This window comes from Protopterus annectens, chromosome 2.part0 (genome assembly GCF_019279795.1).
Source record: "Protopterus annectens isolate FY-2018-M chromosome 2.part0, PAN1.0, whole genome shotgun sequence".
Lineage (NCBI taxonomy): Eukaryota > Metazoa > Chordata > Ceratodontiformes > Protopteridae > Protopterus > Protopterus annectens.
The window spans coordinates 1,154,481,649-1,154,506,947 of NC_056728.1; the positions used below are offsets into that span (position 1 = coordinate 1,154,481,649).

At 44.2% G+C, this 25,299-nt stretch overlaps 1 protein-coding gene across 1 annotated transcript in view; it reads left to right on the plus strand.

Moving 5' to 3' along the window:
• The window catches only part of COPS4 (COP9 signalosome subunit 4), a 687,025-nt gene that overhangs the window by 118,489 nt on the left and 543,237 nt on the right, over positions 1-25,299 (plus strand). The window contains exon 4 of the mRNA XM_044060383.1: positions 541-691. Coding sequence (XP_043916318.1) covers positions 541-691 — 151 coding nt within the window. The remainder of the gene's footprint in view (positions 1-540; positions 692-25,299) is intronic.

The following is a 25,299-nucleotide window of genomic DNA, read 5'->3' on the forward strand; positions in this document are numbered from 1 at the left end:
TTCAGTCTGTTTGCATTTGAAAGTACTTTAGTTAATGGACAAAGGAAGTGTTTCGGGGAATACTTTGAGGAAGCAGTACAGTCAACTCTCAGTTAAATGGAACTCAAGCAACTGGCACTCTCAAGCAACCGACAAAAAAAAAAATCAAAGAAATACAGTACAGTTTTCATGTGTTGCACTTTGTCCCATCCCCCCGCAGACATATACCTTACGTTTTTAGAGTTTGAGTTTTAATAAAGAAGGAATAAATTCCCTCTCTCCCCAACCTGAGAACAAGTCAAACCAAACCAGTAGTATAGGGTACAGAATTAGTCAGGCCTGTTTTTAATAGTAACTGTCGAGCAACCAGAAACTGCAGTTATCCGGCATCTACCAATCTCCATGGGTGTCAGTTAACGGAGTTTACTGTACTGTTGGTTTCACAAGGAAGTAATATGATAGTTTTAACAGGTTTCTGAGGCTAGTCCTTTTGCAGGGAAGGGTGCTGTCATTATGTCTGTTTAGGGTGTTCACCTGATGTAATGAATGTTTCTTCCTAAGGTGTGCTATGCTCGTGTTCTGGACTATAGACGGAAATTTATTGAAGCTGCCCAGAGATATAATGAGTTGTCTTACAAGAACATCGTACATGAGAATGAGAGGATGGAAGCTTTAAAGCATGCACTTCACTGTACTATTCTAGCTTCAGCAGGTAAGCAGTTTAAGTTTTGATAAAGGTTCTTCATTCCATAGGACTTGCTCTTTTAAGCTGTACATGTTAATTTTATTATTACACTTTCAAACACACTAGGAAATGTTTGAGGTACTGGCAAAAGAGAGTAGCAAATGTTTGCAATGTTTTGCTTTACTGTGCGAGTGCCTTTTGAATGCTCTTGTATTAACATTTACCCAAACTACTTGGTTGGTTGACATTTGCAGGTAAGTATCCTATGGACCACATATTTGTTTGCAAAAGACGTTGTAGTATCCACTACATTACTTTTTTATCATTTTTGAAGACATGATCTAATATTGGAGACCTCTGCTTTATTGGGCTTGTGGTTGATTTCTCTCTTTTCCTCCATTAGTCAGGCAATTTTTGTTTTCCAGCAAACATCTTTATTAAATTTTCATACATGACATAGGCAGTCTTACATTTATACAAATGAAAAGCAAACAACATGACACCACTTTAATTGCAAATAGTATACATCGCAGACACCACTGAAACAACTGTAGTGGCAAACGTTATACATCACTTATCTATCCAGTCACTGTCAGTTAAGCATTATATGGCTCATTCAAATCCTACCTGTTAAACCTCGTTCCTGCTCTGCATATATTGTTCCCACAATTCCCATTTTTTCCTATGTAGTTTGCTCCCTCCCTTTTCTAAAGATCCCAGTTGTTTTATCTCTCTTACTATATTCACTACTTCTAGTAAAGCTGGTCTAGACTTTGATTTCCATTTTCTAGTAATTGCTTTTTTGGCAGCCACCATAATTAGACTCAGTAAGGCTTTACTATGTCAAGGCAATTCCGGTCCTGTTTCATAACTCAAAAAAATCATCTCCCAAGTCAATCCAATCTCCTCACCCACCCAGCATCTCCGACAGAGCGGCCTGCAAGGAATCCCTAAAGTCTACCAGTTCATTACAGTCTCAAAAAAATATGTTCCCAGCCACCTCTTTCTTGCCTGTCCTACCTCCAACACTTGCTATAAACCTGAGGAAAAATTCTTAGACTACTTGGGGTATAAAAATACCTATGTAAACACTTCCAAGCAAAAATCCTAAATCTTCTAGACTTTGTTGCATGTTTGGGAGATATACATATATCCTCCCATTGTCTCTTTATGAATTGCTTATCTAAACTCTCTTCCCAATCTTTTGTAAGCTCCTCTGATTGATTCTTATAATTGTCATGCAGTATTTTATATGCTTTACTAAGTATTCATGTGAGAGTGTTCAATCTCGCCGTTTGTTCTTACACACAGGTTCGGAGACGATCCCTGGCTCCGAGTCGGCTGCATTGCAAAGCTCTGCATCTCAGAGAAGCTCGAGACCAGACTATATCCCACAATCCTCCCTGCCATTACTCAGATCTAGTTTGCCGCTGCAACAGATCGGATCGAGGAGAACTCGGACCAGAGGAGAATTTGCTAATTTTTTGCTATATTTCAGATAAGCTACTTTCCTTTCTTGTAAAAAAGTTTCTAAAGTTAGTTATAGTATAGGAAGTGTGTGTGTGTGTGTGTGTGTGTGTGTGTGTGTGTGTGTGTGTGTGTGTGTGTGTGTGTGTGTGTGTTATTAATATAATTTTGTACAATATTATTCTTAAAGGCTCCTTTTGTGGCCTACCCTTTTTTTTTTTTTCTCTTGGTGTGGTTTCTTGAGTGTTCTTTCTACACTTTATATAGATATTCACTTTATATATATATATATATATATATATATATATATATATATATACACACACACACACATATAGAAGTTAGTTAGTCATTGGTAGTTTTTTTTTTGTCAAATTAAACCTAGTAGAGTGTCATTTACTTCTACCAGTCATGTCGGAGAAAGCCAAATCCAGCTTTAAAAGATGTCAGTGTGGGCAGAAAATGTCTATCACTGACAACCACGCATCCTGCGTTTACTGTCTTGGCCCTCTCCACCTGCAAGAGGATTGCTCTATATGTCATTCCTTTAGCGGGAGGGTCATGACAGATAGACGCAGGAAGCTTATATACAGAGGGTTACTTAAGCCTGCCTTTCAGGAGGCTTTAGACAAATCGGACCAGACTTCTAAGTCCTCGAAGGAGTTGAAGATGTCGGAGCCCATGTCATCGGCTCCGAGTTCATCTTCGAAGGTTCGTTCGCCGGTTCCACAGACCTCTGGGCCGAGCGTCGAACGTTTATCTTTCACTGAGCCCCAGATCTTGGAACCGGTGTCGGAGCTGCCGCCACCGTTCATTCTTCGGTCGGTGCCATCTTCGGCTCTTTCGACCAGTTCTTCCAGACCGTTATCTGAGACAGATGTGGATCGTGTCATGCAGAAACTCATGGAAAACACGGCCCTTTCCAAGTTGATTGCAGTTTCCTCCCAATTGGTGTCGAAACTAGAAGGCCTCCCCATGTCTCCAACAGGTCCTCCTTCGAGACCCATCCAGTTTTCGGAGCCGGGAGAGGATGAGCTGATGATAGTGGAGCCCTCGGTGCCGAAACCGTCCATTGCATGATCGACACCATTGACTTCGACTCCTTCGGAACCGGTAGGTGAGTCGCGGAGCCGACGGTCTCTCCTCGGTTCCATGACAGAGAGTCGTACTGACCTTTCGGTGCCGACTCTCCCTCTCGGGACCTTGGCGCAGATTGGCTCGGCTCCGTCCTCTGAGTCGGGGCCCACGGTCCCCGTGTCCGGGACGCTCCTGTGTTCTTCGGAACCGGGCGAGTCCTCAGCTCGGGGTTCAGGGGCTTTTGAACTTATGAGGAAGGTATTGTCTGCACAGACAACCACTTCATCGGAGGCATCTTCGCCTTCCCCTAAAGGGCCGCTTTCTGTTTCTGCCCCCACGACCCATCCAAAGCGTAGAGCCCCATTGCCTCAGCCACCCCCAGAGGGTTCCCCCTGTTCCTTGGAGGCCTCACCGGAAGCCCCCTCTGATGAGGTCCTGTGGAAACTATTGTGCAAGAGGAGGCACATAGATTCCCCGCAGGAATCTCTAACGTCTGACACCGACTTGGATGAGGCAGAGGGGTCCCCAAAATCCCCCTCTGAGGATGTATCATTTGCGGACGTCCTGGAGATCTTAAAACAGAGGGGTGATTGGCAGTCCCTAGCCCCCACTGAGGACGAGTCGGTGCTGCTGAAGGCTTTTGGGGCTCAACCTTCTACCTCCTGGGTGACTCCGCCCTTCGATGAATTAATGGAATTGATTGCTCGAAGGGCGTGGGAGACACCGGACACAGTGGAACCAGTCCCTCGAAAACCAAACAAATTTATCACCGCCCCCCAGGACAAGACTTATCTCACCAAGGAAGTTCCGGTCGACGCTATGGTGGTGGCGGCAGCCACAAAAAAGGAGATGTCTGAGTCTTCCTCATCTGTTCATCCTCCTGATAAGGATTCTAGGACTATGGACAGATACGGGAAGCGCGTTTTTAGTTCAGCGACTTTTTCCATGCGTTCGCTAAACTATTTGACACATTTCACACGTCTGCAGAGGGATCTCAAGGAGCTGAGAGATACCCTCCAGGGTAACACAGATGCTGCTGTTTCAGATAAGGTAACAGCACAACTTAACACCCTTACCTCCATAGTAAACTCATCCATGAGGCTCATCTCGTATGCGGCCGAAGGATCGAGTAGAGCTGCAGCTTCAGCGATTGCTCTACGAAGACTATCCTGGATGCGGCTGTGCCCCTTTGCGGAAGCCTTCAAGTCTTCCTTTGCCAATGCCCCTTTTTATGGTGCCACACTCTTCAGGCCCAAGGTGAAGGAGACTCTGACTCAGTGTGAGCAAGAGGGAAAGACCCTGTCTGCTGTCGGGGTCCGTTTTTCCTCTCAAACTACACCGTACCCCAAAGGGCAACGAGGCGGAAAAATGTGGTTCCGTAAGACTCTGGGATCTTTCCAAGCCAAACAGAGTGATGCCCCCTCCAGAGGCAGAGGGGGGGTAGAAATGGAAGACGCCGCCCCGGCGGCAGAGGGGGTCCGCATAACCAAGGCGACAGGGATGCCGTCCCTGGGAAGCCTTTCCAGCACTCCTGAACGGAGGCCCGGCTGTCCTGCTCTGGAGGCAGTCGGGGGTCACTTGGCTTTATACCCACTGGCCTGGCTAAATATTACCTCGGATTACTGGGTCAAAAGCATTGTAACCAGGGGATACAAAATCCCCTTCATATCAACTCCACCCCAACAAAGAAGGTTTCCAGATTTGCCACCCTATCTGCGAAGCCCAGCAGCAATAGAAATTTCAAAGCTGCTCATAAAAAGAGTCATCCAACCAGTCCCGGCGGACCAAAGAGGATCCGGAACTTACTCAAGGTTCTTTTTAGTTCCAAAAAAGACTGGGGACTTGAGACCGATTTTAGATCTCAGCAATCTCAACACCTTTGTGAAGAAGGAAAAGTTCCGGATGGTCACGCTTCAGTCAATCCTTCCATTTTTACAGAAGGATGATTGGATGTGCTCGATAGATCTCAAAGACGCGTACTACCACATCAAAATGGCCAGACCGTCCAGAGATCACCTGCGTTTCCGGCTGGGAGCCAGTCACTTTCAGTTTCGAGCTCTGCCCTTTGGACTCACCTCAGCCCCCAGGGTATTCACCAAATGCATGGCAGTGGTTGCATCTCACTTAAGACGACAAGGATTTCAGGTGTTTCCCTATCTGGACGACTGGCTCCTCACCGCCACTACCGAGCGTCGCCTCATACAAGTCGGAGACTACACAGTCGACCTTTGTTCCCACCTAGGGATTTCGATAAACTTCGAAAAATCTGCCTTATCGCCCTCACAGCATATTTCATTAATCGGAGCAGACATAGATACACGTTTAACACTGGTAAAGCTCCCTCCAATAAGGGCATCATCCCTGAAACAACAGGTTCTTCTTCTACTACAGAGCAGGAAAGCCCCGGCCAAACTGGTGTTGAAGGTTTTGGGACTAACGTCCCTGATCGCAGTTCCTATGGGAAGATTACACATGAGGCTCCTCCAATGGCTGCTTTTCGCGCAGTGGTCGTTCCAGCAGTTACCCCTAGCGCACGAGATTCTGATAACAGACTCTTGCATACGAGACCTCTCATGGTGGGTGTACAGTCAGCATCTACCCAATCCGACGGCCACAATAACCACGGACGCTTCTCTGATAGGGTGGGGGGGGTCTATTTCAGGGAAGAACAGTCCAAGGGGAATGGTCCAACATGGAGTACAGCCTGCACATAAATGTTCTGGAGCTGAGGGCGGTGTTCCTGGCGTTGCAACACTTCCAAGCCCTCTTACCCGTAGGAACAGTGGCAGTTCAGACGAGCAACATGTCTGTGGTCTGGTACATAAGCAAGGGGGAACTAGGTCTTACCCGTTATGCAGAGAGGCCATGAGAATTTGGCAATGGGCAGAGTCCACGGGTCGCTTTCTGATAGCAACGCACATCCCGGGGTCATCCAACGTCATTGCGGACAGGTTGAGCAGAGCCATCCTGTTACCTTATGAGTGGTCCCTCAATCCACAGGTGGCGGAAAAGATCTTCTGCAGATGGGGCCAGCCTTGCTGCGATCTATTTGCTTCCCCGTTGAATGCAAAATGCAGAAGCTATTTTGCCCTTCTACCCCCTCCGGGGGATGTCCCCAGGGACGCACTAATACACGATTGGCCCCCGGGTCTCCTATATGCATTCCCACCTACCCCCTTGATTCCCAGATTTCTACAGAAAGCCAAGAACCTGGAAAGGGCAATAATACTCATAGCCCCATTCTGGCCTCGGCAGATATGGTTCCCCTTTCTTCGAGCCCATCAAACAGAGGAACCTTGGATTCTGGACCCAGTACCAGATCTACTGATCCATTCGTTGGGAGTTCCTCACCCGTCTCTTCAGTCCCTCAAACTAGCAGCTTGGCTGCTCCGCTTCCCTGCCTAGCCAGGTCTGATCTACTTTCTCCGGCAGTTCAACACATTCTGGTTGCCTCTCATAAAGCTTCCACTACAAAACTCTACAGGAGTAAATGGAAACGCTTTGTATACTGGGCGTCTAGCCAACACTTAGACCCCCTGGTAGCTCCTTTACATAAAGTACTGGAATTTTCATCTATCCTCTTTCACGAAGGAGCCTCTACTTCCACACTAAGAGTACAGTTGGCGGCCATATCGAACTTCCATATTGGTGAGGACGGTTCTCCCATTATGTCTGTCAGACTTTGTAAGGCTTTTATGAAAGGAACCTTCCATCTTCGGACGCCATCAGGAAGCCTTTCTTTCCATGGAGTTTAAATTTGTTATTGTCAAAACTCATGTTGCCACCCTTCGAACCTGCTTCGTCCTGCCTCCTAAAATTCTTATCGTGGAAGACACTTTTTCTCGTAGCTGTTACTTCAGCTCGAAGAGTATCAGAGCTGTAAGCATTATCAGTCAGACCACCTTACTTGATTTTCCACCCAGATAGTCTCTTTGCGTACAAATCCATCTTTCCTTCCAAAGGTATGTTCCGTCATAAATATTAACCAATCCATAGAACTCCCTACCTTCTTCAAGAACCATACTAACAAGTTGGAGTATGTGCTGCACAAGTTGGATGTTCACAGGCAGTTAAGATTTTATTTGGATAGGACTAAAAGTTACAGGAAGACAGATCAGCTCTTTGACGCGTTTGCAGACAATAAAAAGGGCATGGCAATTACAAAACGTACATTATCTAAATGGCTTGCTGATTGTATAGCCTTTGTATACTCTCGAATCAGTCCTTCCCTACCAAACCTAAGGCCCATTCTACTAGATCCGTTTCCACTTTCTTGGCTCATGCAGCTCGTTTGCCTTTGGACACGATTTGTGCAGCAGCCACGTGGTCTAAACCACATACTTTCATCACTCATTATAGAATTGACAAAGCCTCCAAAGACAGGACATCTTGTGCTTAGGAACATTCTTCCATGAGTCACTCGGGGTGACGGAGCTAGGGACGCTACCCGTGTGTAAGAACAAACGGCGAGATTGAACACTCTCACATAAAGAAGTTATGTCCTTACCATAACGTTCCATGTGGAGTGTTCATCTCGCCTTTGTTCTTACATTCCCTCCCTTCCCTCCCTCACGTGTTTTGGAAGAACGGGTAGGACTAGACTCTGATTGAAATGTCTTGACCCCTTCCGGGGTATATTGTTCTGTGTCTCATGGGGTATATGCTACTACCCTTAGCTATTTTGCTATGGTGAGAGAGTGTCTCTGGATGTCTGAGAGAGTGTGTAGTTCTTGCACCTGAGGTATTGGTTTATCAGTCTGGTTTGTTTGCAAACTAGATCTGAATAATGGCAGGGAGGATTGTGGGATATAGTCTGGTCTCGAGCTTCTCTGAGATGCAGAGCTTTGCGATGCAGCCGACTCGGAGCCGAGGATCGGCTCCGAACCCATGTGTAAGAACAAAGGTGAGATGAACACTCCACATGGAACGTTATGGTAAGGACATAACTTTTTTTTTTTTAATGGCAGCTTCTGTTCTAGATTCTATTAAAAATTCTACCAGTGCTGGTTTTTCATTCAGAACCCCCCTATTTCTTTCTCTTTGCCTATACTCTGATATCAATCCTTGATAGGGAAGGCAGGCTCTAACCTGCAGTCCAAATAAATTATTGGCCTCTTCCCATTCTATTACCTTTCCCTTTCTAGTTATTTGCTCCCAGTACCGTGGTTCCTTTGCTGGTTTTCTCCAATAAATTCCAGCGCCCTCTTGCCTGTTGTCTGTATCCCTGACCAGTCATCCCTATCAGCAAAATCTCTCTTCTCCATCCTCATGGTTGTTTGGTTCTTAGAATACTCCCTGCTATTTTATGAATGTAATACTCTGTATGATATTTGTTCTCCTTAAGAGTCTGCTTCCAAAATCCCAATCTCTCCTTATTTCTTGAGCTTCCTCCCCGTGTCAGCATCATTCCTTTCCTCTTTGAATTATAGTTTTCTGCTTATGTTATGTACAATTGCCTTAACTGTGTTGCTCTAAAATACTCCCTCAAATTGGGTAATCCTAGTCCTCCTTGTTTTATTGGAAGAATCTGCTTATCCCACTTGACCCTTGCTGTCTTCGTAGATAAAATCTTTCAACTTTTTTAATGGCTATCCAAAGCTTCTCTTCTGGTTGATAAAAATATGCATGACCTGAGTATAAAACTAAAGGAACTAAAAACATTTTAATGGCTTGTATCTTAATATCCATATCCATATAACAAAGTTTCCAGTTTCTCAGTTTTTGTATTATCTTCTGTTCCTGTTCCTACATATCCTTACTCTTCTCTTCCTACATATCCTTAGCTGCCACAACAGAGTCATTTCTAATCCATACTCCTAAATACTTCATTTTATCTTGTTCCCATAAATATGGCTATTGTTGGGCCAATTTGTGTGTGGTTACATAATTTACTGCTATTGCAACTATTTTAGCTTCATTCATTTTGTATCCCAAGAAGATCTGAAACTGTCTAAAATGATTCACAACACTGTAATGTCCCTTTCTGGTTTTGTTATGTATAAAGTAATATCCTCTGTAAATAGAGCCAGCTTTTCCTGACTACCATACGAATTATATCCTTGAATTTCTGAATCCCTTATTTTCTTTGCCAGTGGTTCTAAATATAATGCAGACAACAAAGGGGAAAGTGGACAACCCTGCCTGGATCCTCTACTCAAGCAGAAATTATCGGAGAGGACCCCACCAACCTTAATTTTGTGCCTGAGTTCCCTCCTATATTCTTCTAATCAACCTTATAATTGTATCAGGCAAAGCAGATGCTTCCATTGCCCTGCTCATGAAGTCCCAGTCTGTGCTGTCAAATGCTTTCTCTACATCAAGACTCACTAATAAAAGGGGTATTTTCTTACATTCTGCTTCCCTGTGGATCATCCGTGTTCTGTTAATGTCAAATATTTGCCTCCCCTCCTTAAAACCATATGGATCTATATCTATCAATTTTGGTATCACTTTGGACATTCTTTTAGCCATTGTAGACATAACACTTTATAATAATGGCTTAGTATTGAAATGAGCCTGTAATGAAGCAGGATCCGATGGATCTTTACCCTCTTCACGTAAATATTGTGGGAAGAAATAGACAGGGAATTGTTATGGCTAGGCTTGTACAGGCCCTAGGGCCAATAGCCTAGTACCAACCTATGAACTGTTACCACTGCCTTCTTCCAGGATGCTGATACTTCTCATAAAATTATTAGTCTGGCAAAATTCTTAGGAAGATCTGCACTTAAGACCATAGCATACAGTGATTGTGCACATTGGCTCCATAAGTATAACTAATGCTTGAGTCCATTTCCTTTTTTGTCCATCACTTTATTTGGATTTCAATCCTGATACGTGCCTGTGAAAATTTTCCATGTCCATTGCTTATGATACAACTTGAGCAAGTGTCTCTGTTGCAGAAATTACTTATGCCAAGATGGCTGAAAGGTAACACCAGCTGTAAGAAGCTCTGAAGTTGATATTATATAGCCAGAAAAAAAATAATTTCAATATTTTTCTCCAGAATAACTTCATTTTACTTCAAATACTTTTTTTCTGAAAAAAAATTTTTTTTTTTTCAAAATTTTCGTGACAGAAACTCAGAAGATTTAGGTAGTCTTACTTTCTGAAGTGAAGAATCCGCGGGGGTGCAGCGGTAGCGTTGTTGCCTCACAGCAAGAGGTTCTCCCTTTCGATTGTTGGCTGGAGTGCGGGGAGTGCCTTCTGTGTCGAGTCTGCATGTCCTCCCCGCGGTAGAGTGGCGTTCCAAAAGACATTCGTGAATGGGCGTTCTTTCGTTGAATGTTGGGCGTCGAGCTGGCAACTCTGCACTATAAAAATCTACTGCCAATCATTAGCGGACCGGAGTTCCGCTGTGGCGACCCCTAACCAGGAAAAGCCGAAAGACAAATAACCTTCTGAAGTGAAGACGTGAGATCCTCAAAACTTTCAGACCCACCCTGAGGAAAGACCTTCAACAGATGTCTGCATTACAGGAAGTTTCTTTGAAAATGGGGAGCTTCCAAAACAAAATAGACAGCCTGCAGGAAAACTGCATGAAACAAACCAAAATACTGAAGGACATGCTACGGGACATTGAAACTGTTTTAACCAATGTAGATGGCAGACTGAAATAAGAAAAATCCCACTCTGAATTTCTCTTAATACAAACCTCCTTGTTAATCCACAAACTTGAAGGCTTAGAAAATCAAAAACTATGTAACAGCATCTTTGGTCTTCTAGAAAGGACAGAAAGAGAAAGTATTTTCTAACTGCTTAAATATTCAGGAGTCTGTATGTGATTGAAAGAAGCCAGTGTTCCTTGAGCAAGCCTATTTTCTCAAGCATCCAGTCTCCACCTAGATCTGTTACCCTAAAATGTATATCTGTCTTGGAAAAAGAATGTTTTAAAAACAAAAAGGTGAAAATCCCATTTTAAAATATGCCCAAAACATTGGGTTCAGTATTGATTAAGCTACAAAGACACAGGAATAGGGAAAAATGCTGGCCGCTTTTAGAAAAGAATAATAAGCACAGTTCTTGTATCCTACCCAAATCAAAATATTCCTCCAGACAGGTCCAACAGTATTCACAGAATAAGCTACATCTTTCATAAAGAAAGAAAAATCACGCTTTCAAAAGATGTGGATTAGACAGTTGCTGTTTTTTTTTAAATGAGCATTAGAAGAAAATAAAAAACAGATGGTCCAATGTAAGTTATCAAAAAAAAAATCACAAATGCCAACATCATCATCTACCGAAAAAAAGTGATATTCTAGAAGAATGTGTGTTCTACTGTTAACTGTATTTTATTTCTTGTATTGAATTTGCAATCTCAAGTGACTTAAGTATGTCAATCTGATTGAGACTTGTATTTGTCTTGAACACACTGAGGAAGGGCATTGGCCTGAAAGCTTTGTGTATTCCAAACAGATGTGCTACTTAGTATTACCTGCCTAGTGTTTCTGGTCACTGGACTTTACTTTACTCTGATTTGTCTTACCATTTCATTCATGCATTAAATATGCATCATTTACTGATATTGCCTTTAGAAAAGTAGGACTGCTAACCTAAAGCTGCTTTTGCCTCATGCAAACATTCTCTCAAATGTGATAAATTAGTACAGGCAGTTCTGATCATATTTCATTTAATGTACACTATGAGGGTATTTTTTGAGATTGTACTGCACTACGCCATGTTGGCATTTGCAGTTTTCTTTCCAGACTTTATTTACAAGCGTTTCATTACGTATTTATCTCCCAAGGTATGTAATGAAATAAACGTAAGTATATTGAGTATAATTTAATGGGTCTGTGCTTTGCTCGCTCAGCAAACATTTGGTTGATTATTGGTTGCTAGGCAACTGAAGATCTAGCTTGTCTGTCAGATTGTTCTTAAGAATCTGTACATATAAAGAGAGAAACCCCAAAGATTTATTAACTATTGCCAACCGACCATAATTTGCCATTTTTAAGAAATAATTAATGTTCTTCGTGTTTCATTGTTGCAGTCATTACATTTGGGTTATCTGCCTGCAGGTAGCCCTCAGCTGGCCTGAATACCAGTCTTGGATCCCTGCGTTGGATGCTATCTCTTCTTCCATGATGTCAGGTTGTCAGGTGTATAAAATATGCCATTACATCACTCTTTCTTGCCGCGCGGTGCCCGAAGCAGGAGCAGATTGCAAGTGCCATTTGGCCGATTCCTGAAATTTTCATTTTCGAGTTTCAGAACCAAAGTCTTCGATGTCAGTAAAAGTTAACAATTGTCTTACCTGTGGAAAGCAAATACCTCATAAAGATTTTCATTCGTACTGATGTCCTTCAAGGATGCATCTGCAGTCCTTACAAATGGGTTGTCCTGTCGTCAGGCAGCCCTTCGGTCGGCCGGATTCCAAAGTCTGGGTCTTGCCTCGGCTGGTGTTGCACTTCACCCGACGTCATAGCTGCAGTTATTCGGGTATAAAGGCATCAACCGACGCCATTTTCCTCAGTCTTTCTTGCCACGTGGTGCCCGAAGCAGAAGCTGTTCGCAAGTGCCGGTCGGTCAGATCCAGAGGTTACTACTACCGAATACTACTTCGAAGACTTCTAAAAAGCTAAGTACCCCGTTGGGGACTCTTTCTTGCCTCAGCCGATGTCAGAGAAAGTGAATAACTGTTTATCTTGTGGGAAACAAATACCTCATAAAGATTTCCACTCCTACTGTATACATTGCTTAGGCCCAGACCACGACGTAGCAGCTTGTCTAGCCTGCGCTTCTTTTAACCGACGGACGCTTAGACGTCGGTCGGAGTTTGCTGAACAAATTTTCGGCTCTGATTTTGCCTACATTATGCCGTCGGATCCTCCGACAATGCAAATTTCCAAAAAACGAAAAGAAAAGGACCGACACTCGCGGTCCGCGGTCTCGGCTGAAACCGCGATTAAGCAAACCGCGAGTGTCTCGGTTTCGGCCGTAACCGAGCAAGCGGTTCTTTCTCCAGCCGAAACCATGCCTTCTACCAAGGCCTCCTCTAACCTGGTAGAATCTGCTTCTGAAATCCAGCCTTCTGTTGCGGTTTCTCAGGAATTATCAGACACAATTCCCCTGGATATTTCAACCCCTGCACATGGAGCTGCTAGGCCTCCTGCAGCCATGTCTATTAAGGCCTTTGCCAGGGCTAAAGCAGCCAAAGCTTCAAAATCTGTGCCTGCCAAACCCCCCTCACACAGGCCCAGCACTAGCTCTCATATGCTATCTTTGGCTGAGGATTTAATTTCTTTAATTCGTGGATCCCAGCCTCATCCAGACAGGGCCTCTCTCCACCTCCAGAAAGAGACCCAGAGCAGAGCCCCTGAACCAGTATCCACTGATGGTTCCTCTGATGAATCAGAACATACAGACCTTCCTGAGGCTTCTTATTCTCCTTACGAAGACTCTGATGCTGAAGAGTCCATTCCTTCAGCCTCTCCACCTGAGGAATTTTCCTTTGGGGAAACCTTGCATGCTATGAGGGAACAATTTCAGTGGCAGGGCCAAGATTTCTCAGACTCCAGAAAAAGGCTTAGAACCTTTCTACATTTGCCACAACATAGGCCTTTAGCTATACCACCAGTTCTTTCTGTTGTAGATGATGCATTTAATGATGCTTGCACTGCTCCTGATTCATTACCTCCGGCTCCTGCTAAGCCCGATAGGTTCTACAGGGTCCCGGACACTCATCACCATTTATACAAGGCTCCTTTTGCAGATCCAGAGACCATCGCCCAGGGCCCTAAAGCTGTAGCTGCTACTTCTACTAAAAACCGCCCTCTGAAAGGGAATCCAGGTCCTTAGAGAGATGGGGTAAAAAAGTCTACACTTCTGCTACCTTGTCAGCTAGGGCTTTGAACTGCCAATTTCATATGATTCAATATCAAGAGTTTATGCTTGACCAGTTAACTAAAAGCTTTCCTCTGAAGAATCTTTAGATAAAAAATATGTTCAGGAAATGGTACATAACATACAGCAGGTTAGTAACCATTCTTTAAAATGTGGCTATGATGCACTGGAGGCTTCCTTTAGATCAGCCATGACTGGCACAGTTATCAGGAGACATGCATGGTTGAAAGAACAGGCATTACCAGACCATGTCAAATCAAAGCTTTTGGATGCACCCATGGACAAGGTCAATTTATTTGGTTCCCCTGCTCAGCAGGTGCTAAAGAAGATGGAAGAGAAGGCGAAATCTGTACAAACGGTGAAAGATTTCTTACAGGTTCAACCTCCAAGGTTTAGCAGGAACTGGCCCTCCAAGAATTGGTCCTTTCCGGACTCCTCTAAGGCTCAGAGAGGCAGGAATAGGCGTTCAAGAGGCAGAAACCAATCCAGGGGTGCCTACAGGGGACGCCAGTGGCAAGGTAACAACCAGTGAGGCACGGACGCAGCCACCACCACTACAACAACTCAATCACAGTGACTTGACAGTGGCACCGCCTACCAGGGAACAACTAGAAGCACCCTTAGGCGGAAAACTAACCTTATTCTCAAAAAACTGGCATTGCATCACAAGGGAAAAATGGATTTTGCAAACTATAGACCAAGGTTACAGGTTCCATTTCCATACTCTACCAGGGAAGAGAGGAATGCCAAACCTACCACCTACTCAAAGGACAGAAGCTCTAAAACAAATATCTCCGCTATTAAGAATGAGAGCTGTGGAAAAGGTACCATCTATGGAGCAAGGAAAGGGATTTTACTCCAGACTCTTCCTGGTACCAAGAAAAGAAAACAAATGGAGACCCATTCTAGACCTGTCCGCTTTAAACACATTCCTTATTGTTCCAAAATTCAAAATGCTGACCCTACAGCAGCTTCTTCCCATGCTGGGCAAGGAGTCTTGGCTGGTAACTCTAGATCTCAAGGAGGCATACTTACACGTCCCCATAAGACCAATTTGCAGAAGATACCTCAGATTTCTTGCAGGATCAGAGCATTATCAATTTTCAGCAATGCCCTTTGGCTTATCTACTGCGCCCAGAGTGTTCACGAAATGCCTGGCATCAGTAATTGCTCATTGTAGACTTCAGGGAATCCAAATTTATCCCTACCTGGACGACTGCCTGATACAAGCGGACAACAAAAGCAAGCTAGCAGAAGACTTACAAAGAGTCATTTACCTGCTGCAAGCCTTGGGATACACAGTCAATATAAAAAAGTCAAGGCTGATTCCATCCCAAAGAATAACCTTTCTGGGTGCAGAGCTGGACACATCAAAACAAATGGCATTCCTAACTGCAGAAAAGAAAGAGCAACTACCTCTCTATTTCTTGGCATTAACAAAGCAGAACCACCTAACTGCAAGAAAAGTACTGCAAGCTCTAGGCTTCATGGCATCCTGCATAATTCTGGTCCCTCATGCCAGACTGCATATGAGAAAGCTACAGTGGTACCTAAGGAACTTCTGGTCCCAACACAAGCACAGCCTAGAAACCAAAATCCCAATAATCCCATGCCTGAAACAAGAGTTCCTATGGTGGGCTCAGGCCTGTCAATCAAACACAGGATTGCCCTTCTGCAACAGCCAACCAAGCCAAACCATCACGACAGATGCCTCAGACCTCGGTTGGGGGGCACACATGCAGGGCAAGTGCATACAAGGCTTATGGACTCAAGACCAGCTGCGTCTACACATAAATCTAAAGGAAATGCTGGCAGTAAAATTGGCAATCCAGACATTCAGACCATTTCTCCAAGAAGGTCAGTTGATGATAAGGACAGACAACACCACAGTTATGTGGTACATCAACAAACAGGGAGGCACCCATTCATATCCTCTATGCCGGCTGGCACTGGACCTATGGGATGTGGCCCTGAGCTACAACATTCAGTTACAAGCAATTTTTGTACCCGGAAAAGAAAACATTCTAGCAGACATATTAAGCAGAACAACCACAGATGCCCACGAATGGATGCTTCATCCGGACATCTTCAAAGCCATCACAAGGGAATGGGGATTACCACAAATAGACTTGTTTGCATCCCCATTCAATCACCAGCTAAAGAAATTCTGCACAAGGACGTACCACCCACTTGCTTGGAAGGTGGACTCCCTATCTTTCAGTTGGAAAAACCTGACAGCATACGCATTTCCACCACTTCCTTTGATGCACAAGGTGCTTCTGAAGATCAAAGAGGACCGTCCAAGGATCATTCTGATAGCTCCAGACTGGCCAAGACAACATTGGTACCCATTGCTGAGGAGCATGTCTCGGGAACAAATATGGACACACTACCCCTGATCCCATTACTGTTAACACAGAACAACCTCAACATCCTGCATCCAAACCTGAAAACTCTGCAGCTAACTGCCTGGAACATTACATAACAGCAATTAACCCAAATTTATCCCAAAGGGTTAAAGACATAATCCTGGAGGCTCGCAGACCTTCAACAAGAAAGAATTATGCAGCAAAATGGAAAAGATATCTCATTTGGAGTACTGCAAAGGGAGAAGATGTGACTCTGGTAAACATGGCCAACATCCTGGAGTACTTGGCAGAGCTCTTCCACACAGGCCTGTCCTATTCTTCCATCAAGATACATGCATCAGCTATTTCAGCACAATGCAGCTTGGATCCTCCTGTCTTCTCTCATCCCCTGCTCAGACAGTTTCTGAGAGGAATTAAAAATGTAAAACCTCCCAGGAAACCACCATTGCCAGCATGGGACTTGAACTTTGTGCTAGAAAAATTGACACTTCCTCCTTTCGAGCCAGCAGCAACAGCAGAATTACAATACTTATCCTGGAAGACTGCTTTCCTGCTGGCAATAACTTCAGCAAGAAGGGTCTCTGAACTACAGGCATTAATGGCAGTGCAACCCTTCCTGATCTTCCATCAAGATAGTGTCCATGAGAACAAATCCTACATTTATGCCTGAGGTGGTATCCAGAGTGTCATTAAATCAGGCTATCCACCTACCTACATTCTTCCCAAACCCACAGAACAGGGGAGAAAGACTTTTGCATACCTTGGATGTACACAGACAGTTACGCTACTACCTGGACAGGACTAAGTCCAATAGAAAAACTGACCAGCTTCTGGTAGCATATGCCACAGGAAAGGAAGGAAAACCAATTTCAAAACAGACAATCTCCAAATGGGTAGGAAATTGCATTAGATTTTGTTATTCCTACCATGGAAAGAAAACTCCAGAGAACATCAGGCCTCACTCCACAAGGGCTACAGCCACTACCACAGCCTTCTTACGAGGAGTGGCTACCAAGGACATTATAGAGGCTGCTACTTGGACCTCCGTGCATACATTTGCCAAGCATTACAATTTACCTTTATACTCTAGATCCCGAGCAGGTTTTGCCACTGCTGTTTTGCAAGGGATCCTAGCTACACCATAATCTCTACTCTTTCCTCCTCCCCTTGTTTAGCTATGGTATTCTACCCATTTGTAAGGACTGCAGATGCATCCTTGAAGGACATAGTACAGTTTTGTACCTACCATAAATGTAGATGTCCGATAGGAATGCATCTGCAGTCAGGATTACCCACCCACCTTCCCCTCTGAGGTACTCCTAGGGTATTTGCCAGCCTTCAGCTAGCTTGGGGGAGATCTATTATGGTGTATTTGTTTGTATATATGTACATACATGCTTATTTTTTGTGTTTGCTCTCTACTATTTGGAATCATTGGCATTTATCCAAATTTAGCCTTCCAAGAGGGCACCTGGCATCTGGGGCAAGAAACACTGAGGAAAATGGCGTCGGCTGATGCCTTTATACCCGAATAACTGCAGCTATGACGTCGGGTGAAGTGCGACACCAGCCGAGGCCAGACCCAGACTTTGGTATCCGGCCGACCGAAGGGCTGCCTGACGACAGGACAACCCATTTGTAAGGACTGCAAATGCATTCCTATCGGACATCTACATTTATGGTAGGTACAAAACTGTACTTTTTCCTTGCTTAGGCCCAGACAACGACGTCCCTCACTGTCTGTTTTGTGCCTTATTCAACCCCCGAACTATTCGTCTGTCCGTTTTCGCACCAAATTATTTTGGTACTCTGTGTAACTGTCCAGAAATGGCTTCGGTAAGCCATCCGACTACCAATATTCCAAAAAAACGTAAGGGTAAAGATAGAGACAGACCGCATAGGTCCAAAACTGCCAATGATGCTTCCGTTAAGCTAGTTGGCAGTTCGCCGGTACTCAGACGCTTTCACAACCCCTGATACCCACTACGTCAGATTCGCAGGCCTCTACTGAGACCCATTTGGAGTCCGGTATGCCGCGAGATGCTTCTTCGACTGTGGAACCTGCGGATGTCTCTACCTTGAATGGGTCCGGAGCTGCTGTGCAGGCACCGGCTTCTGAGGGTGTATTCAGGCCTACAGATTTGCATTTTAAACCGTCATCTTCTTCATCAAGGCCTAAAACTCGACCCACGCCTAGAAAACTGACATCCAAACCGCATTGTCAGGCCCATATGCCTAAAAAACAAATGATTAGAATAGTTGAAGACCTTATTACTTTAATTAGGGGAAACCAGCCTTCCCACTCTAAAAGACCTAGAACTGATTTTCCCTCTGATTCTTCTGATCAGGATTCTGAAATTTCTGTTTCTTCTGATTATCAGGATTTGCCCTTATCTACCTATGAGGATTCTGATGCAGAGGATTCCATTCCCTCTGCTTCCCCTCCAGAAGATTTTTCTTTTGGTGAAACCTTGCACACTCTTAGGGAGCATTTCCGCTGTGAAAGCCAGGATTACTCTGACTCCAAAAAGAGGCTTATGGAATTCTTACTCCTCCCTCAACACAGGCCTTTAGCAATCCCTCCTGTTCTGGACATTGTAGATGATGCCTTCTTGGAATCTAGCCTTGCCCCAGACACTTTACCTCCAGCTCCGAGAAAACCTGACAGAGGTATTCGAGTACCTGACTCTCACAAGTTCCTCTTCAAGAATCCTACTGTGGATCCAGAGACCATTTCCCAAGGACCAAAGGGCATTAAGGCTACTGCTGCCAAAAACCCTTCCCCCTCTGATAGAGATTCCAAGGCCTTAGACAGATGAGGTAAGAAGGAATACACTTCTGCTACTTTGGCCATTAGGGCCTTAAATTGCCAGTTTCATATGTTAAAGTATCAGCAGCATATTATGGGACTACTTAAACAGAAAATGATGTTGATACAGTGTGAAATATTTTCTGCTTAAAAACCTCAGCTTTGGCCGGCTAAGAACTTGCTATATTCAACTGGACGTATAAGAGAATTTAAGTACCTTTATCTGCTCTTTTTTTCAAAAAATACAGTATTTAAATTGATTTTAACTGTGTGGAAGGAATATTAGCTGAACTGGAAGTTAGTCAGTGTTTGCTGAATTTTGTTATTTGCTAGTAATTACAGGTGTGGGGGTAGTCACATTCTTTGATTTCCTGTCCTTGCCTATTTAAGTGGTACAGTGTGAAATATTTTCTGCTTAAAAACCTCAGCTTTGGCTGGCTAAGAACTTTCTATATTCAACTGGACGTATAAGAGAATTTAAGTACCTTTATCTGCTCTTTTTTTTTTCAAAAATACAGTATTTAAATTGATTTTAACTGTGTGGAAGGAATATTAACTGAACTGGAAGTTTTCACTCTGCTCTTCAGTTAGTCCCACCCAACCCTGCCTGTTTTTGTTTTGGTTTTGGTTTTGGTGTTAATCTTAGTGGCCTTGCAACTGCCCGCCCCTCTTGTAAATTTGTGTTTGGATATTCCTTCTGGGCCCATCTCATTTGCTCACTCAACTGAGTGCAGTGAGATCATATTCTGATTTCAGGCGCTCCTACTGTGTACAAAGAGAGCATCTGGGAAACAGAAAAAAAAAAAAAAAAAAAAAAAAATTAAGCTCGTTTCCTGCCTTTCCTGTTAAGTGGTATAGACTATTTGTAGGCTTCTGAGCCCCCAAGCCCTTCTGTGTTGGAGGGAAGCCTTCTAGCTTATTTTTTTTTTCTTATAACTAGCCAGTTTTCTAGTTTCAGCACTCAAATCTGTTTCTTTGATCTCAGCACTTGTTCAAAAAAAAAAAAAATTTAATCTGCTTTTACTGTACTTGTGTTACTACCTACTTTTTTTTACTTTTGCATCATCTTAAAAGTACTCAATTGTATTTATTACTGCTTGGTGTAACTCATTCTAAGCCTTTTGGTTTAAACACTTGGGCTTCGGACCAGTTGTTTTGCACTGAGAGGGTTTGTGGTCTGCACTGTAGTGGCAGAACAGGTAGCTTACATCCTTCTAGGTTGGGAACTGCGGATTGAGGGCTCAGTGTCTGTTATTCTAAAAGTGTATTAATTCTGGTTTAAGCACTTGGGCTTTCAGGCCAGTTATTTTACATTAAGAGGGTTCGTGGTCTGCACTCTTGTGGGAGGAGAGGCTGGACTCTGCCCTTCTGAGCTGGGAATTTCTGGTTAGAGGTTTATAGTGCCTGAATATTTGAACTGTATCTTACTGAAATTGGTACACCTTGTTTGCTGTAGCATAGACTAGATCCAGGCCTGCTGAATCTAGCTTTGTTTATATGCTTCTTGTTTGTTTGCTTGTTATTTCCCTGGAACGCTAATTCCACCTAATACGCGGCTTCTCAGCGCTTCTGTGGATCACTAGTGATATCTGCATTGCTTACTGTACTTATTTCCTTGTTTCACTTGAAAGTTACTGTTTGTCGTTTTTGCATTTAAGTTACCTGTAACACATTGCACTTAAGTTACCTGGCACTTGCTCACTAAAGCAATTATGTAAGTCAGCACTAAAAATTAAAAGCACTACACCCTCACTCCCCACTTGCCCTGGTTTTCAATTATTAAGGAATTCCCAGTATTATTCTAGCATGTCCAAAGGTCAGTTGTCAATCTCCTCTCCGGTCCAGCTGGTGAATCTGGAAATTTTGAGGCAATGTTACAACTGCCTCATGTACACAGACAGCCCTCTCCTCCTCCCAACAAATTCCAACACATGTGAGAGATGCAACCATATAGCCAAACTGGAGGCTAAGCTCTCTCAACTCAGTACTGGCATAACCAGTCAGGAGGAGAAGGAAACCACACTCACTACAATTCCAGTCTCACATAGACCTACCACGACAGCAAACCAAACACATAATCACACAAAAACATACTCGGAGGCTCTAAATAAAGATCTGCCGAAGCAGCAGAGACCTCCAAAGCAGACACCCAAGCAGCCGCTACCCCAAAACAAAACACATGCAACACATATCTCACAAAGCCAGTGTGCCAAACAGTCACAGCCCTTAAGACTAAACAACACACCTGATACACTTGTAATAGGTGACTCTATCGCCAGGCACACTGACGTCCCGCCACCAGGCTGAACAAGGAGAGGGTCACGGTGAGCAGCCTGTTGGGCTAGGAACCGCCACATAACACAAGCACTCAGGTCACTCCAAGGCAAGTACAAATATGACTCAGTCATTGTCCATGCTGGTGTGAATGACCTGAGACATACCTCCCTGGACTACATGAAAAGAGACATAATGGAGCTCTCTGAGCATGTAGCCCAGGCCGGTATGACCCTGACCTTGAGTAGCATCTTACCCTCACCAAGAATGATGCCACAATATGAAGACAAGATGATCAATTTCAACAATTGGCTTAAGTACTGGTGTCATTCAAAGGAGATCCAATGCCTGTCAACTTGGGATGATATGCTCGACAAGCCACGATGCTTCGCTAGGGACGGCTTGCACCTGTCACCCCTGGGCTTTCAGATATTGGCAAAGGCTCTTGCTACCCCCATAGTGCCTTTTTTAGGCAAGGCTCAAAAGACAAACCCACCTCCATAGGTATCACAAGGGATAAGAAACTAAGAGTAATGCTACTCAACGCCAGAAGTCTAAACCTCAAGATGCACACACTTGAAACTCTCCTTAGCATGGAGAACATCGATATCTGTGCAGTAACAGAAACCTGGTTCAGGGCTCCCGAGAGCACCCCAGCACTACCAGGTTATACCTCATACCATGCTTTTCGGCCCCAAAACTTGGACCGAACCACGAAGGAGGGGAGTATTGATATTCATCAAAGATACCCACACCTCCAGGTTGGTGGCAAAGTACAAGCATCAGAGACTATCCGTGTGCAACTAACAGTGGGTAAAACTGCCTTCCAGTTTATAGCCTGCTACAGACCACCTCCCAAACCCAGGAACCCCACGGCCTTCCTGAGAACACTGGAAAATATGAAGGTCTCTCCAAACACCATTATATTGGGCACTTCAACTACCCAAACATAGACTGGGAGCATTACTCTAGCTCCAACACCCTAGCCCAAAGGTTCCTAGAATTTATAAACTCAAATGCTATGGAACAACTTGTTACCATTCCCACAAGAGGGGAAAACATACTGACCTGATCATCATCAACATGGGGACTCTATGCTCCAGACCAGAAGTGTATCCCTCACTGGTAAGATCAGACCATAAACTAATCTCACTGGATATTCACATCCTGACCCCACCCCCTGCCCAGAAAACAACAGTGAAAAATTTCTCTAAAGCAAATTTCACACTCCTCAAAACTGAGGTGGAATCCTTCAAAGCCCCTGGGCCTGTGGAAAATATGGCCCAGACCGCAGAATCCTTTATAAACGCATTCTGTGAACACCATCAGGAATGCATGGATCATGCGATTCCAAATAAAACCAAGACCCAATCCTCCAAAGGCAGACATCCTGTCTGGTGGACCCCAGCCATAAACAAACTATACAATAGAAGGAGGAAGCTACTAAATGATAGAGCAAAATCCCAAAAAGGGAAGGCATCAGTGATCAGTATTAGCAAAAACTACGGGCACACATAAAATTGTCTAAGGCCAGTTTCGAGAGAAAAATTGCACAGGACACTAAGGATAATCACAAGGCTTTCTTTAGTTATGTTAGGAACCTGGGTGGTAATTCCCAGATATGCTCAGAATTAGTCCAAAATGACAAAAAATACACCAAACCCACAGACATTGCCAACATCCTAGCTGACAGGTTCAGCCCAAACTCCCCACCAAAGGGCAAATATCTATCCCAGCAGAGTGCTGCCCCTGATATCTCAGATGCACAGGTAAGAGCCCTCTCCAAAGCAAAAACACAGCATCAATGGGACCAGATGGTGTCCCGGCCAAGGCCGTCTACATGGACTCCAAGAAGAGCTAAACCCAAACATAAAACTACTGTTCAATCTCAGCCTTACTACAGGATATGTGCCCAAAGAGTGGCGTACAGCAACAGTGGTCCCTCTCCATAAAGGTGGTGCCTCAACGGATCCTGGGAACTATCGCCCCATAAGCCTGACTAGCTTGGTCTGCAAAGCTATGGAAAGGATCATCATGGACTTTATAAATAAAGATGTTGGGGACCTACAAACATTGGATCCTACCAGTTCAGCTTTAAGGGCAGAACCTGCCTCTTAAACCTGGTGGATTTCTTTGAAACAGGCACCAAGGCCATCGACGGGGACAAGGCGGGCCACACAGCCTACCTGGACCTCGCAAAAGCCTTTGATACAATACCCACTTTCGGGCATTATAGATAAGCTCACCAGCTTAAATATAAACCCTATGTCACTAGATGGATTGCAAACTGGCTCAAGGACAGAACCCACATGGTTAGAATTGCTGGAGTCATGTCAGACTCCAAACCAGTTACAAGTGGTGTCCCACAAGGCTCAGTCCTGGGACCTCTCTTGTTCGGTATATATTTCGGAGGTACAGGCCAACACGGAAGGACTGTGGCTGACCAAGTTCGCAGATGACTGCAAACTGGGCGCCATAATCGACTCTCCAGCCGACACAAGCATCCTCCAAAAGGGCCTCATAGAAACAGAAAACTGGTGCCAGAGCCATGGCCTCAAGCTAAATGCCAAAAGTGTATAGTAATCCCTTTGGCAAAAACAAAGTGCCACAAATTACCACATAGGTGGTAATCCATTAAGTACAGAAGAAGTAATTAGGGACCTGGGGACCCAAGTTGATAGCAATCTCTCATTTGACAACCACGTGGCCAAAGTAGTTAGAAAAACATTTTATATAGCCCACCTAATCATGAAGGGATTCACATCTAGATCAAGGAGGTCATCGTGCCTCTTTACTCATCCCTCATCAGGCCCATAATTGAGTACAATGCCCCTTTGGGATGTACCTTACCAGACACCTGCAGCAACTGGAAAGACCCCAAAAGTACCTCACCAAGAGGATCAAAGGGCTCAAACAGATGCCATATGCTGCCGGTTAAAGAAACTCCAGCTCTATTCAGTGGCATACCGCCTGTTCAGAGGCGATCTGTGCCTGACGATAAAAGCCATGTCCAACCCGGAATTAATGGACATGCTGCACCTCAGAAAATCCAAATCCCATCGAGCTACGGCGCCGAGAGACTTGAACCTCAGCACTGAAATAAATAGGACATGCTGGAGGGACAGATTCATAACCCTTCACTCTGGAATAAAATCCCAGTCCAGTTTAGGCAGAGTCCCTTATTGACTCTCTTCAAGAGGAATCTTGATGAGTGGATGGGAGATCGTAGGTTTACCCCGGGTATCACTTCTGTGTCACTGTTAGACAGAGCACAGTATACTAACCTCGAAAAAGGGCATAGCAAAATAAATTTAAAATTGGTGGCGAAAGCCAAACACATTCTGGCTAGGCTTATAAATGCCCTAGGGCAGATAGCCTAGTATGAACCTATGAACCTATTCCTGACTGTGCCGAACATAAAGAATTACAGGAATTAATGCATTCTGCAGAACAAGTTGGTAAACATACTTTGATACTTTTGACTCTTTAGAAGCATCTTGCAGGGCTGCTGTCGCTGGGTCTGTACTTAGAAGGCATGCTTGGATTTAGGGCAAAATATGCCAGATCATGTTAAAGCTAAATTACTGGATGCTCCCTTAAACCAAGACCGCCTGTTTGGCAACAAAGCAGAAGAAGTTCTTAGAAATATGGAGGAAAAGCTAAATCTATGCAAACTGTTAAAGATTTCCTGCAAGTACAGCCTCCCAGATTTAGTAGGCATTGGCCTTCTAAGAATTGGTCCTTTCCAGTCTCTTCCAGGCCTTCTCGGTCCAAACCCAGGAACAGCAGACCAC